Source organism: Parasteatoda tepidariorum, chromosome 11 (assembly GCF_982258835.1).
Source record: "Parasteatoda tepidariorum strain Cologne lab strain chromosome 11, Ptep-v5.0, whole genome shotgun sequence".
NCBI lineage: Eukaryota > Metazoa > Arthropoda > Arachnida > Araneae > Theridiidae > Parasteatoda > Parasteatoda tepidariorum.
The window spans coordinates 5698955-5715613 of record NC_141765.1 but is presented as its reverse complement, the minus strand read 5'-3'; the positions used below and the strand labels follow the sequence as shown (position 1 = coordinate 5715613).

The 16659-nt window shown below is 30.4% G+C and overlaps 2 protein-coding genes and 1 long non-coding RNA gene across 3 annotated transcripts; 2 read left to right on the top strand and 1 right to left on the bottom strand.

Annotated features, from left to right (window-relative positions):
• The first annotated feature begins 346 nt into the window (after nt 1–346).
• Nucleotides 347–865, top strand: LOC139425444 (uncharacterized). Its single transcript, XM_071180346.2, has one exon. The coding sequence runs from the start codon at nt 347–349 to the stop codon at nt 863–865; it is 519 nt and encodes a 172-aa protein (XP_071036447.2).
• Nucleotides 866–1966: 1101 nt separating this feature from the next.
• Nucleotides 1967–2782, top strand: LOC139425445 (uncharacterized protein F54H12.2-like). The gene has a single exon (XM_071180347.2). The coding sequence runs from the start codon at nt 1967–1969 to the stop codon at nt 2780–2782; it is 816 nt and encodes a 271-aa protein (XP_071036448.2).
• Nucleotides 2783–12100: 9318 nt separating this feature from the next.
• Nucleotides 12101–16358, bottom strand: LOC147801205 (uncharacterized). The gene is made up of 3 exons (XR_015430454.1): nt 16155–16358; nt 13807–13894; nt 12101–12658 (listed from the first exon to the last, which is right to left on the bottom strand). It is a non-coding gene; the product is annotated as an uncharacterized LOC147801205 (long non-coding RNA).
• Nucleotides 16359–16659: the final 301 nt, after the last annotated feature.

Below are 16659 nucleotides of genomic sequence, written 5' to 3'. Positions count from 1 at the left end.
TTCATAAACCTGTTAGACGCAAATTTCAACGAAATCGTGTTTTAATGAGTGATCTCTTTCTAAATTCAATAAAGGATATAAATACTTATTAACGTGTATTGACGTTTTCGAAAAGTATGCCTGGGCCATACCGCTAAAAGATAAAACTGGAAAAAATTTAAAAGTAGCCTTAGAATCTATTTTTAAGGAACGAAAGCCTGAATTACTTCAATCGGATGATGGAACAGAGTTCAAAAATAAAACAGTTCAATATTATTTGAAAAGCATGCAGATTAAATTTTTTACAACAAATAATGCTACGAAAGCAAGTATCGTGGAAAGATTTAATAGAACATTAAAAACAAAAATGTGGAAATATTTCACAGAATTCAATACTAAGAATTACATCGATGTGTTTGATCAATTAATATGGAGTTACAATCATACTCGACATAGCAGTATTAAAATGGAACCATCTTCCGTTAATAAAAGCAATAACAGTGAGGTTTTGGAAAATTTGTATGGAGATTTAAAGACATTAAAACGCAATCCACCTGTTTTTAAAGTAGGAGATACAGTACGAATCAGCAGACTGAAAGGACATTTTGAAAAAGGATACGAACACAACTGGAGTCGGGAAATATTCACTATTCATGAAATTATTCCTCGAATTCCAGTTGTTTATAGATTAAAAGACTTACAAGGTGAAGAGATCAAAGGTACTTTTAATAAAGAAGAATTGCAAAAGGTAGTAGACTCTAGCTTCTATCCGGTAGAAAAAGTGATCAAAAAGAGAAAGAAGGGAGGAAGCACTGAATATTTCGTGAAAGTTTTAGGCTATCCTGAAAAGTTTAATGCCTGGGTGAGTGATATTCAAAAAGTATAAATAGTGAAACTTAACCTCTGAAGGCTCATTCTCGAAAATGTCTTTATACGTGACGTTACCGTCTGATAGCCTCAAGCAGTTTTTTCCTAACAACAAAATCTCTCATTTTCAGACACAGTTACCGATACCAGTTAATCTAAACGATGAATAGGAAGTAGGCCTATCTGAAATCATCTATCCCCATTCTTGGCTGAACGTAAATGAAAGTAACAATTATTTTCAATGCACGATAAGTAATGGTAATAACGTATCGACTGTAAAGCAAACAATTGATGTGGGGCGTTATGAATCAATGTTCGAAATTGTATCAGCTATACAACTTGCTTTACCTAAAAATCCTAGCCGGTTTACAATAAGTTACAATAAAGCTTCGAAACGAGTAAAAATTAACGCCGTTCAAGGTTGCAGCCTGCATTTAGAAAAGTTGGGTGAATTGTTAGGATTTCGACGCGATGCAGTGATTACAGGTAACCAGAAAAGCGAATTTGTGGTTGACGCGTGGTCTAATTTTTCAGTTTTCTATGTGTACACAGATCTTATTTCACCTCAAATTGTCGGAGATACGCAAGCTCCTTTACTGCGGATGGTTCGAATAAAAGGACATGATGGTGAAACAATCAGTCAGTATTATGATAGAACTCAATACTTACATTTAATGAGGCACTCCTTTCAAACAATTCAAATGGAGCTCAGATTGAATTCAGGTAATTTCGTACCTTTTGAAAGTGATAAAGTGACCATAGTTTTACAGTTTCGCATGAGACAAATACTATAAATAGTGCGATGCGTTTTTGAAACATTCATTTGAAGAGAAGACGTCAAGATGAGTGTACCGTACGTTTGTTGTGCTAAAAAATTCGAAGAACATTATGCGAGTCAAATTGGCTCGGGTTTGTCCTATTATAAAGGTATTAATTTCCATAAAGGCTATGGACTTGGAGGTATATTTCGTCGATTATTCAGAGCGGCACTACCCTTTTTAGTAAAAGGAGGAAAAACTATTGGAAAAGAAGTTTTAAAAACTGGAACCCGAGTCACATCTGATGTATTGTCCGGCGAAAATTTGGAGGAAGTGAGTGGACGTGATATTTTTGATCCATAATGGCATTTCTATTGAAAGATTCGCCTGAATGTATGAAATCAGAATTGGAGTTGTTTAACTTACCTAGTACTCAAACTGTTATTCAAGATGGTCAGTGGATACAGTTTCATCCTCTTTCTAATGTGTTTGACTATGCACCTGTTGAGTTTCACGTTTCAGGAAGTTCTGAAGATTACATAGATCTCAGCCAAACTCAATTGTATGTGAAAGCGAAAATTGCAAAAAGTGATAATACTCTCATCACTAATGATGATACTATTGGACCTGTGAATTTATTTCTTCATTCATTATTTTCTCAAGTTGATATTTCATTGAATGATCGGATTGTATCCAATTCAAGTAATACTTATCCTTATCGAGCCTGCATAGAAACTCTCCTCAACCATGGATATGATAGCAAAACTTCTCAATTAACAGCTAAATTATTTTACAATGATTCAGACGATGGCTTGAAGAAAAGAACTGCTTTTATAAAAGAAAGTGCTACAGTGGATATGATTGGATGCATACATTCCGATTTATTTCACCAAGAGCGTCTGTTACTCAATTTGGGGGATGTGAAAATAAAATTAATACGAAGTAAGCCAGAATTTTATTTACAAGGATCTGAAGGATTTAAAGTAGTATTAGATCACGTGTCTTTGTTTATCCGAAAAGTTCGTGTGAATCCAGGAGTGTTACTTGGTCATGCAAAGGCATTAGAAAAAACGAGTGCGAAATATCCCATCAATCGAGTGCAATGCAAAGTGTATTCGATTCCTAAGGGAAGTGCGTCTTTTATCCAAGATAACGTATTTTCAGGTCCTATGCCGTAAAAAGTTATAATAGGTTGTGTGGATAATGAAGTTTTTCATGGAACATTTTCGAAATCTCTCTATGATTTTAAACACTTTGATTTAAATTTTATTGGAGTGTATGTAGATGGACAAGCTGTACATCATTCACATTCCATTGGAACTAGATTTTGCAAAAAATCAATACATTTGTGCCTATCAAACTCTATTTGTGGGTACGGAACGAATGGGTCAAGATAAAGGAATATTTAATTCGAGAGAAGAATACGTGAAAGGAAATACTTTGTTTGCATTTGATCTCTCCCCCGATTTATGTTCTGGAGAGCATTTAAATCTAATCAAACACAGCAACTTACGATTAGAACTAAAATTCAGCAAATCATTAGAGCAGACTGTGTATGTAATCATTTCCGCCGAATTTGAAAATTTAATAGAAATTAACAAGTCAAGAAATATTTTGTACGATTTCGGAAATTAAAGAATGGATGGATCACAATTATTTCACATTTTATCTCGAGAGAAAATAACATCACCTTACTTTCGAGAAGTATATTCAAGAGATACGATTCCTAATCTACAAGAAAATACATGTGCTATCATGAATTCAAATGACTCATCCCAACCAGGATCTCACAGGCTAGCATTATTTGTGAATGATAAAAAGGAATTAGAGTTTTATGATTCCTATGAAAGACCTCCCGATTTTTATAATATGAATACCTCTTCCAATTCAAATGTACAATGGAATTAAAAAGTTTTTCAATCACCTACGTCCAATGTATGCGGACAATATTGTATTTACTTTTTATTCAAGCGATGTCAAGATTATTCTATGTATCATATTTTAAATCGATTGTATATCAATGGTTTTCTGATGTTTCAATTTGAAAAGAAACGATATGGTGTAAGATTTGCTTTTAAAAAATAAAAAGAAATTAAACTAAATAATTTGTGTCTTGTTTCTATTATGAAAATTTATACAAAACTTCTTGAAAATTTTATATTTCAGAATTTTATTTAAATGCGAAAACTTTAACAAAATTTTTATTTTTAAAATGTTTTTACGTAAGAAATTTTTTTTTATATAAATTTAATTTTCAATTTTTTTTCTTTACATAAATTTTTTTTTCAGAAATTTTCCTTTAAAAATTTTTCTACTTTAAGAAAAATTATTTTTGCAAATTTTATATTTATAATTTTTCCACTCTAGAATAAAAATATTTTGTAAAGTTTTTTTTCAAAAATTTTTTTTTATTGGAGAAAAAAAATAATTTTTCTATGCAAGAAAAACTTTTTCTTTTCCAAATTTTTTAACGCATTAGAGAAAAAAAAATTTCTAACACTATTTTTCTTCCAAACATTTATTACTTTTAAAAAAACCTTTATTATTTTTTACTTTTTCCGTAAATTTTAACAAGTTAAAATATTTATACCTGAAGGAAAAAAGTATCAATAAAGACGAAAATTTGAATACATAAAATAGCATTTATTTCAAAGTTTTAACCATGCATTTCTGCGAGCATACAGTATAGGTTTTTTCAAAATTTTATTTTCTTTGTACAATTTTTTATTTACATCTAAATGTTTTGGTAATTTAACATCATTCAAAGCACTTAAAAATACATGTCTTCCTTCTGGAGCTGATTTCCGATTTCTTAAAAAGTCATTGAGGAGATTTACAATGTTACTTCCAGGAACAGTTACATCTTTATAAATGATTTCGTCTTTATTATTCCAAAAGAGAGATTTTTGATCTTTCAAAAACTTTTGCATTTCTGTTGCTTTATCCTGCCATTGAGCTGGAACTACACTAAGGATTCTTTCTTCCAAATCTTCTGTTTCATTTGTTATTCGCATTAGTTCTTCTTTCGCTGGTTCTGTTGTTGGAATTCTTGTTTGACGTGACTCAAATTCTTCTATATTAGGCATCTGAATTGAAAAATGTGTACATTTTTGCAACATTTGTAAATACAAAGTCACTTTTTCTTCATCTGATAACTTTTTATTCTGAAGGATATTTTTCATCAGTTGATCCAGTTCGGATAGATGTTCTGCTACTTGTATTCTAACTTCTGGAACAGGCACAAATTTCTTACTATACTCCATGAATTAAAGAACTGATGACAGAAATAGCTGCAGGCAGTAAAATGGATAGGATACCCCTCTTCTTTTTGAAAAAGAATTTTTTTCTTCTTGTATAATGGTGTTTTCTTGTTCGCAAGTTTTCTTAAACTTTCTTTGTAAGGAGATAAACGGTTTTTTTGAGTTTTCGTAAGTGGTATATCACCACAAAGAGCATTCAAAACACACTCGCGCAGAATTTTAATCTCACGCATCGAACACTTTTTTATAAGTGATTTGCAATGTTTAGATTTTGAGATCAATTTTATGAGCTCTAAAGTTCGTACATCACACGCAGACATCTCGCTTTCAAATGATTTCTGTTATCAGATGTCGAAGCTTTTTATAACTCTTCTTTGAGAAAACAAGCAAATGCTTTTGCTTTGACGACGGCACAATGTTTAAAGTCAGGTGTATGTGCGGTCCAGGAAGAAAAGGATGGCATTAAATCATATATTTTAGAGCAGCCAAGATCTTCTCAATCATAGCACACTCTTCCAGATAGAAATTCCAAAAACTTTTTTTTCTCGAGTCCTTTCACATAGATGTGTGAAAACATATCAAACAAAAATGTTAGAATGGTACGAAGTTTGGTGTAAGGCTCCAGTTCTTGATTCCAGTCGATTCGATGAATATTTCTTGTTATCCAATTGTATTGCATTTTCTGACGGGCTGATAGTTCTTCGAAAGGGTACGGTGGTTAGAAGGTACATAGTCCCGAGATAGAACTACCTTCTACAGCTTGAAATGCGAGTTCTTTGATGATGTTGCTTCCTGATGGTAGTGGAAAACCTTCAAAGGCAATTACCACGGCAGACATCTTATTGGCTAGGAATTCACAGTCGAAATGAAGTTAACGAGGCTGGTACATATAATAAGTATCTCCAGAAAACATTCCAGTGCGCATGCGCAAGGATTCATCTGTATCACATTTTAAGTCTATGAGTAAATATCCGAAAGGTTTTGAAGTGGCATCTGCATGGCATTCTTGAAAAAACTTCAATTTGCTTGGATATAATTGACGCCCCAAATGCGTAATTTGCGATTCGTCTCTTCGATTCTTGAATAATACAAGAAAATGGGCATTTAGAGATATTTCTCTCATCTCTTTCCCCTTATGAAAAATGTTCTGGATTACAAAGATGATACTTAAAGATTTATGATGAGAAAACTTTGTAAATAGTTTTGTTAATTGAGGATCATTTCCCAATTCACTTATAAGATCATCAATCACTATCAATGCATTTGAATATTGATTCAAATTAGGTGGAAGTCCTTCATGAAAAATAACATTAGGCATTTCATCGCACAATTTTTTGATAAACACCATAACACCACACTATAGATTTTGGGAAAGGCTGTAACATTTCGTTTTCGATCACTTTCTTGATGAAATAGCTTTTACCACTACCAGTAGGACCTGCCAGGACGGCTATAAGGGGATGCTTGAATTTCAAGAGATCCATTATGAATGAAATGATAGAATTTTTTCAAGGCTATTTATAGTTTTTCTGGTCTTACTTATTCCATCTATTGTATCTTTTTTTTTTAAAAAAATTCTATTTTTAATTCCATTTTTTATTATGAGCTATTCTGCAATGAATAGTGTCCAAATGGAACAGTGCTGATTCTGTCTTCCAAGACGTGTCTTTTCTGATCGTGAGGAGACAGTGCCAACTTATTGGAAGTAATCGAGAAGACATCATGACTCTTTGAACGTATGAGATTCATCGAAGTTATGAGCTCTCGGTGTTCAAATAGACACTGCCTATAATCCTCGAAATCAATTTTCCGATGTATGGCTGTCTTCTTAACTTCTTTGAGTTTCTTTGTCACCTGGGAACCGACTGTATATGAATACATCTAAGAGCTCAGGGCAACGAATTCCGTCAAAAGCTCCCCCTTGGTTTCATCTTTCCAAGAGCCTTCTTGTGTATCAAGGGGAAGTCGTAGATATTGTTTGCAGGATAGTCTGAAATGTCGTAGAGCTCCAAGTTTGCCCTCATGTCCGCATACACATCTGGAGTGGTGATGTCATAGATGAAGCTGTCGGTATCGGTGTGCAAAAGTTTAAGAAGTCCTCCATATCTTGGTAACGTCATGGAGTAGTGGAAATCATACATTAATGTTTTGGAAACATCGAGTAAAACCATCCCGATGGCAATTGGCTTGTTAAAGGTAAGGATTGTCCGCCTTATATGGAACGCTATGAGATCTTCAGAAAACATGGTGCGATCCTGGAAGTTTGATCGGGCGATGAGGTTTTCCGCCTTTTTCGCATACCCACAAAGTTTTACGTCCACTCTACGTCTGATGTTTTCCATGGTTTTTCCAAACACTGCGTTGTTCATAAACTTGAAGAAGTTCTTCTCGAAATCGTTGGTTGCAACTGTTCGGAGGGTGGTATTTAATTCGATGTATGATTTTAACCATGGAGACTGTGTAAATTCGAGTATCCTGTGTATCTTATTGAGTTTAAGGTCGTGCTGAATATAGAGTTGAAGATTCTGGTAATACAGCACATACCTCTCTTTGTTGTTCAAGGTGGTCAGGAACCTGTTTTCTTTACAGCCAGGTGGAATTTTTGTTTCTGGCGCGAGTGGTAAATCCACGTGAGCATCGTGAATGGAAGGCGGATATTCCAAATCAACTTCCAGGATATGTCCAACTGAGCTGTTAAGTGGTGTCTCCAAGACGTCCGTCGCTGGGTCTATCCACTTGAAATCCTTCAGTGGGAGGTACTGAGATTGGGCCCAACCATACAAGTTATTGGCGTCTAGATACAGGAGATAATTTGATGGTAGGGCTTTATTGTAATCCGCCCCCATATACTGATTGTTAGCTCGACTGTGTCGGTGAGAGCACTGAGAGATCCCACCGCGGATATCACTCTCCACAAACAGATGCATATCTTAGTCCACTAACAGCTCCAGTTGGACTTCAGTCTTCATTAGCATAGCGTCCCATGACAGTCCCGGTGCCGTGTAGTACCAAGCGGGATCCAGCCCATAAGTCTTCATGCAGACATCTCTGAAATTTTCAAAGATATCCGCAAGCAGCAACACATCCGACTTAATATACAAGTCAGCATACTCTCCGAGAGTTTTTTTATTTTTTTTATTTTTTCTTAATTTTTTTTATTTTAAGTTTTTAAAATATTTATTTTCAGCATGCTCCATAACAAGGGTTATAATACATGCATTGAAGAATTGGAATAACAAATTTGGATCAAAAATACGAAATGAAATACAAATATAAAATATAAAAGCAGACAAGTAATATCAAAAAGAAAGAAAAGGAATATTATGAACAAACTTTTGAGAAATTGGCAGACAGTCAGTATTGATCAGAGTACGACAGTTTGGTGGCCATTGTAGTCCACTAGTGATTACATGTCTGAAAAGTTCACTACGATGAGAGTCTAATTCAGGGCAGAAGAATTAAATATGTTCAATATTTTGAACTTTATTTTGGTCACAGCTGCAAAGTGGAGATTCTACGTGCTTGAATCTATGTAGGCATTCCACTCTCCGAGATTGTTCAGCTCAAAAGCATTCCACACTCTTTGAGTATGCTCGTAGTCAGCCGTAGTGATGCCGACCTCATTCAGGCGATTATAGAAGGCATCTTGAGGAGGCAAGGAAGTCTCGTTGAACTTGTCCGGATGGCAGATGTAGTCATAGGGGTACACCCCCTTTCGCAACAGTAGATGCACTTGAGAATGTAGAAAATATTTCCGGATGAGCCAGAATTGGTCTTCTGATAAGTTCTTAGCGAGTTGGTCTAGACTGCTAGCCATGAATCGGAAAGAGTCCAAAAATCGAAGACTAAATCGGTTTCCCACTTGCTTTGAGAAGGAGATTTACTTCTCCGTGTTCTCTGGTATGACAGTAATATCCCCATCATCTCCGCCCAATTTTTTAATGAAGAGATGGCTGTCGTACCCGGACAAGTTGTGGAAGATTACCGGGATAAAGTTAGGTGTCCTTGCCTTCAAGTTTCATGTGTTGCAGGAAATACCACGAAGTTTTTTGGTTTGATGATCATGGTCTCTTACCTGAAAACGAATGTACGACTTTAGAAAAATAAATAACTAGTAGTTTTATAACTAAATAAACGGTTTTTCCCATATCAATTAAAATTATATGTTACTTTTTGTTAGTCTTTAAATTCCACGTTTAAGAGTAGAAACATTTATACTTTTATTGCAAATAGGATATGAAATAATTAGAATGAGTAATCGAAAGTTAGAAGCTCAATTCAGGAAAAATCACTGAAATGTTTAAAAAAATGCTTATAAATTGTGAATTTTTATTTAATCAAATAAACAATTTCAGTATTGATACTAAGTTAATTTTTTCATTAGATAATTTTTAAGTTAACATAATATTTTAAAAACTAAATATGGCACTTTCATGTTACGATATTTTAACACAGTAAATGAATGTAAAATCAGTAAAAATGTTTTCGAACAAAGTGTATAAAAAAAAAAAAATATACATTTAAAAATAATTGATTTACACAGTAAATATAACTCTTTGATATTAAGATATTCTAATACTACTAATAATTTTTTTCAAAGAAGATTAAATTTTTTGCATTTAAAAACAACTGATTTAAGTGCTAAACTTTTATTTTAATCAAATTTTAGAGAAAATGATTTCTCGTAAGGAAAATAATATTAAAAAATAATAATATATACAACAATATTTAATATTATATGTTAAGAATTAATGTGAATAGAAAAGCACTTACCTTATAATTATTCGTGGAGAACTTTTCTTTACACATATAGCAATTTGTAGCAGTATCGAAAACTCGCATTTGCTCTTCGGTCAATAGGTCCATAGGCAGAGGATGATTGTAGATTCGCTGAATATCTTCAGCCTCCAATTTCATTCTTTCCATAAAAGCTTTCTCAGTATCTGGACCCCGGTAGATAAATGGTTCCTTCCCAACAAGCACACGACTTTTGGGTTAGTGAAGGTCGGCTCACCTAAAGTGCCATTACGGCGGGCTTTTCATCGCCGTATCGGTTCCGTTAATATAGTGAAATCTGGGCCAAAATGAGTGCCAGTGCATGGCAGTTCAGGCAAACTTCTGGCAATCGTTAAAGGACCGGAACTACTTTGTTGCCTCTGGATTGCTTTGCCATTTTTGCCTGTTAAATGCTGGGAGAAAGTTTTTTTTTCACAGAATAAAGAGAAAATTGCCGTAAAAGATTTATTGTACCGTTATGATGTCTTTTTCGCCTTTTTATCGAAAGCTGAATACGTTCACTGGCACACGTCGTTGCCTCGCTTGCCGTTAAGGCACCTTAACTGTAGGATGATTTGAAAACGTCTATGCCGTTTTCGCCCGTATCGCACCTTTATTTCAGGTGCTTAGGCGAACTTCTTTGTCTTATTTGCCGATTTACTACCCTTAACTCACCTCAAACACGGTTCAACAGAAAGTTTTCTTGCCGTCCTTGCCGGTATCACACATTTATTTTAGGTGTCTCGGCAATTTTTTTTTGTCACTTACTTGCTTTTATTAGAATTATTCATAGCTTTAAACTTGAAAGGCTTTTTGCTGCATGTTGTTGATAACAATTCTTATTTAGGGAGCCGAAATTGTTTTGTTTTACTCTGATGATATCAGCGATAGTAATTTATCGTATTTTAACTTCTTATATTGCAATAAAACAATAACTGCCATTACATGCAAAATTTTTTATGCTAATATAAAAAGCAAAATGGTGGGAAATTTTTTTTAAATTTATAATCAATTATCATCCAATGAATCTCCTTGCAATAAAATACTTTTTTTTATTTAATTTTTATCAATTATAAGCGTAATCACTGAAGAGTAAAAGCATATAAAAACATTTTTTTAGAATTGAGTGCTTTAACTGTTTTAAACGTTGTGAGATAGGTGAAATTAAGTACAAGTTTTCCTTTTAAAACATAATACAACTCAATATATAACTTATTTACGTTTTGAAAATAATGCTTATATATTTAAAACCTACAACTAGCTTTTCTTGATAGAAACTTACACACTAAAGCTTATTTATCCTACAATTATAAGCCCATTTATCAATTCATTAATTTTATTAAATATTAGATAAACAAAATATGTCTTAAATATCTTTTCCAAAAAAAAAGTGTACCTGTAAATAGTATAAAAATTTTAAATAAATAAAGCAAGAATTTGAACAATAAAATGCTCGAAGTATAAATAAAATATGATCTTAAGAAAAGTTTTTTTATTTTATTTCCAAACATGTAATAAAATCAATGCAGAATTCTAAATGACAATAATTATTTTAATTACAGACTTCGCTCAATAGTTTACAATAATTCCAGGAGCTATACTTTTCAATGAATCTAGTTTTCCTGCAAAAAATAAGGCAATTTATTTTATAATACATATAATAAGTGTTTACAGAAACAAAATATTAACAAAAAAAATCATTGATTTAAATCGACTCATATTTTTAAAAGCCATTAAGACGAGCTGAATTTTTTTCATAAAAATTATTAATTTCATTATAAAAATATGCTATAGAATTTAATTAATAAATGCATTTTTTTTTTTTAAAAAAAAAAGGGTCTGATTTCAGTGATAATGATGGTATTTCGCTAAGAAATAATAAAAGAGATATGCATGCAAATTATTATAGTCATACATCCCTTTAATAATTATCCTTAGGAAAAGTATTGATTTAAAGAAATAGATTTGGAAAAAATAAATTACTTAAATAAACTGATCATTTAACTATTATAAGTATAAATACTTTCATACTATATAATAATAAGACTTATTCTATTATTAAACTATTAATTAAAATAATATATATATATATATATTATTTTAATTAATAGTTGATGCATTAGTATTTGTGGAATATGTGATGTTCTGAGCATAGACATATCAGAAGAGAGCTAAAAAAAATGAGAATAAAGTTGTTGTTTTTTTAAATCAGGAATTCAGAAATTTCAGGACTATGAACTCGGATATTGTTTAACTTTTTAAATAAACTATTATGCTAAAATAAATGGGGGGGATTTATACTTTATTTATTATTAAACCATAAGTATAAAAACTTACTTTTACTGTATCTTTCCTTATCAATTTTGTACCTTTTTATCAAATAATTATAATGCACCATATAAGAAAACACTTTTTAATTATCATTCATATTAAATATATATGCCTTAAATATATAAAAATTTGTATTATGTTAATTAATTAAAAAATATTTATGTTTCAGAAAATTTAATTACATACTAATATCATAAGTTATACACAGCTAAATAACATTAAGCAAATAATATTGAAATATAGCATTTCTATATTACAGGCAAGCGAGGGAGAGAATCATTTTTTATGGTATCACTGAAATCAAATTTAAATGCTGAATGTTTATTTTGCTTGCTAAATAAATCTGTATACTTAAAGTATTCAGTTCTTTCCTTTACTATTAGATATTTTGTTAATATATTTAAAGAAAAGAGTGGATATATTTTAGTTGTTTATTGAAATTATAAATTAATAGCTAAATTCTAGGAAAGACTTTTAATTGGTTCGATTAATTTCAATTGGCTTAAAATATTGTCCCACATATTGTATTAAAAAAAACACGCAAAAAACCCAGATTAAAAAAAAAACTAGTTTTCTTCCAACCATGGGGGAAGCAAAGGTAAAATATAAATTTATTTCTTATCATCCTTTTTGTTGATTTTTAAATTTTGAGTTTTATCTTCATTGTTGATCTTCCGTTCTGACTCTCTATGAAAGAAAGAAAAAATTATAATTAGAATATGATAATTGTAAAATCAGTTAAAACAAAAACAACAAAAACAAAACATTTAAAATAAAACTGTTTCTAAAATCATATATGAAGATTAATGTAAATATTTTTATTTCAGGTATGGTATATGACAATAAGTTTATTGTTTACCATTTGTCTTGTGTACACTCTAAGCATGTGGTGTGTTAGAGGAACTAAATGTGAATTGGTAAATTCAAAGAAACTTAGCACAAGCTTGCAGGGGAATACTTTCAGCCATTCAGCCCAAATTAAGAGAAGTTGCATTAGCACAAAAATTTCAAATTCATGATGTGCTTACAAATTAAAATCTTAATGTGGGCATCAAAGTTTTTAATTTTTTTCATGTATTTTTTTAAGTAAAAAATATTTTTAAGAATAATTGCGTTAATACGAATATTATATGCTGGTGAAACTTATGAAAAAACGAAATGTTATATAATATTATCATTTTAAATAAAATAACGAAAAATGCTTCGTTATTCATTTATAACCTTACGTAGTTATTTTAACAGTAATAAATAATTTCTTTTAATATTTTGTATTCTAACTAGTTAAAAAAATAGAATGATAAAAATTTTTTATAACAGGCATGTAATGGAAACAGAGAAAACAAATACTGAAATATCATAATGATGTAAAATTGTCAGCACATCTTTTCACGTTAAACAAAAATTTATGCATTCATAAAGCGCATTTTATATTTAATACAAAACCTTATAAAGAAATTACTAAACGCAATAAGAATATTGCAAACATATCAATATAAAAGCTTATATGAGTAATAAAAACACTTGTTATTAATGAAGACTGTGTTAGAGAAATACATAAAGCGAACTTAATTTTGATAAGCACAATTATTATTATATGCGATTTAATAAAAAAGAAATATTAATATTTTTAAAAAAATATGTTTCTTTAAAACTTTAAACCAATATTTATTAATTATTTTAAATTATACAAATTATTAAAAATGTATTCTGTACAAATGCAATATAAAGGAATAAGATTTTTTAATTTTACAATGAATTTATTAAAGATATTTCGGAAAACATGGGATATAAAATTCATGTCACTGAGACAAAATATCGCTTCACTATATGCTTACCTTCTTTTCTATTAATGGCTGTTGTTCATAAGGGCAACTGTCTTAAGTCCTGTCGTCAGCATCGTGATGTTGTCATCGTTCGTCATGTCTTTCCATGAAAATAAAAGAATGAATTAGAATATGATCGTAATAAAAATAGTTAAAAATCAGCAAAATTATATCTGATTATGACTAATTTATATTTTATAATTTATGTTAAAAACAAATTTTTTGATTTGAATGAAATTAATTTTGATTTAAATGAAAGAGAAGGATCATATATTAAGAGTACGGCAAATATTTTTATTTTTAGTAACTGATAATAAGTTGAATGTTTACCAACTATCTTTTTTATGCTCCATGCAAATTGTATTTTAGTATAAACTACTGATGATCTTGCTTCTAAAATAATTATCATTGGAAAAGGCTAAAATTTAGTCCGGAATTATAGGGGAAATATTTAGAGGACAGGTCTAAATCTAAAGTAAATAACTAGACTTGAGCTTTTAATTGGTTATGCATCGTTTTTTGGAAGTTGGAAAAAATATGTGAATTACTTAATGTCTAATATTTATAATAACATTAATAAATAAATATATAATAAGTAGAATATATATAATAGTAATAGTAAAATATATAATAATAATAAGTAAAATATTTTTCTAACATAATAAAGTAGTTTTTAAAGCGAATTTTGTTTTTTGATTCTAACTTAGAAAATGAATAAGATATGTATGAAAAAAAAAGATATGGGAGCTAATTAGAATTAAAATAATAAATAAATAAAAGAAATAGGTAAATTCAAAATAAGCCTTTTGTTAGTCGGGGCTCCCACTCAATTTTAGAAATTAAATTCTTTGATTTTTTGAGGAAAGTTTCAATCAATTTCTTGATTATATATTTCCTCTACGTAGTTATCATCATAAATATATATATTTTCATCAAACAATTAATTAAAGTTACCTTTTTGTAGAAAATATGTCAAGTATCCACCTTCTTAAAAACAAAATTTTAAAAGGAAGATCGAACAAGTATATTTTAGAATAAACAACCACATAAAAATAGAGCGAAACTGAAAGTAATAAATTAAGTTCAAGATAAATTAGAGGAGATACTAGATTTAGCAAAAAAACTGGAAAAAGGAATTAGTAAATCAGCCAGTCATTAGATTTTATTTTTTAATAAGGACCAATTATTGAAAAGCTGATACAAAAAGCTTTATTTCGTGAAAAAAATTATTATATTTAAAATATAATTATACTTATAAATAAATTTGAAATAATATTCTAATTTTAATTTTGAAAAAGTGAACTCTCTTGTAGTTTACTTTTTACATGGAACAATAAAAACAGATGTATATCTTATTTATTTTGTACTTCATGGGATACTTATCAATACCGTATTGTTTACAACTGATTACTTCTAGGTATATGGAAAGATTTTTCTATGTTTTGGCAGAAACATCATTCCCTGACAATTCCCAGATTTTTTTTTATTTTCCTAAAATCAAATTCTCTGATGATTTTGGACTTTCTTTTTTTTTCATTAGTCATAAAAGTATTTATTAATAAGTGAATGATGCTATTCTTAAAAAACAATTGGGTTTTAAAAAATATGAATAATGCATGAAAATATATTTCATGAAAATACTTTTATAGATTGGAATACGCATTGTTTATTTAGAAAAGGAGGGCAGAGAAGGAATTTCTTAATTTCATAATAAATTTAATCGTAAAATAAAATAAAAATTATTAATTAACATAAGTAATATAAGAATTATTATTAATTAATTAATATAAAATAACTTAATACTTAAATATAAAAATTGGAAATATTTTACCTTTACATCAATTCATTGAATGCAAAAAAAAAAAAGAAAGAAGAAAAAAGGAAAAATATAATATAAGTGAAAAACATTTACGAAACGACAAAATAAAAGTTAGAAATACGGTCCGTTTAGTTAAGTACAAAAAAGTTATTATGTTGAGGTTCAAAACAAATAAATTGTTTGTAAGTATATACTTCTTTAAAAAATTCACATCTTTTTAAAAAAATTCACATATTTCACATTTCTTTGAAAAATTGACATTATTTTTAAAAAATATTTATGTTTTGTTTTCCATACCTTCAAATTCTTTCTACCCTTATTAAGAAAACGCATTATTTGAAAACATAATTCTGAAAATAGCAGCTAACAGGAGAGCATAAAAATAAATATATAACTAGAATATAATATTACAAAACATAATTACATAAATCTTTGCTAATAAAATAAAAATGAATTAAATTAATTATGAGAAACTATTTAATAAATAAGTGGGGAAAACATTAAAAAATACATGATCTGAAGAGCAAAAGTTGTTACTTACTTGTTGTTCTGTGGAGCAACGACTCTACTCTTGGGGAAAGATAAAAAAGACCACTTTAGACAAGGAACTACATTTATCTCCTTTTTGAAATTTTTTTCCCGTCAAACGAGTCTTGGCACACGTAAATAATCAAAGACCACCTATGGTGCAGCTTTTTGTAACATGAAAGGAATGTTTCTCTGAATGGGGGGGGGGGGTAAGTTTGTTTGTTTGTTTTTGTTCATTTACGTCGCACTAGAGCTTCACAATGGGTTATTGGCGACTGTCTGGGAAACATCCCTGAGGATGATCCGAAGACATGCCATCACAATTTTGATCCTCTGCAGAGGGGATGGCACCCCCACTTCGGAAGCCCAACGACCTGCACGCGAAGTCGAGCACTTTACGGTAGCACAGTTTAACGAGGACCAATACCGCACACCCTCGGTCCCTACGCAGACTGATCCAAGTGGTCACCCACCCGCACACTGACCGCAGTCAGTGATGCTTGACTTTGGTGATCTGC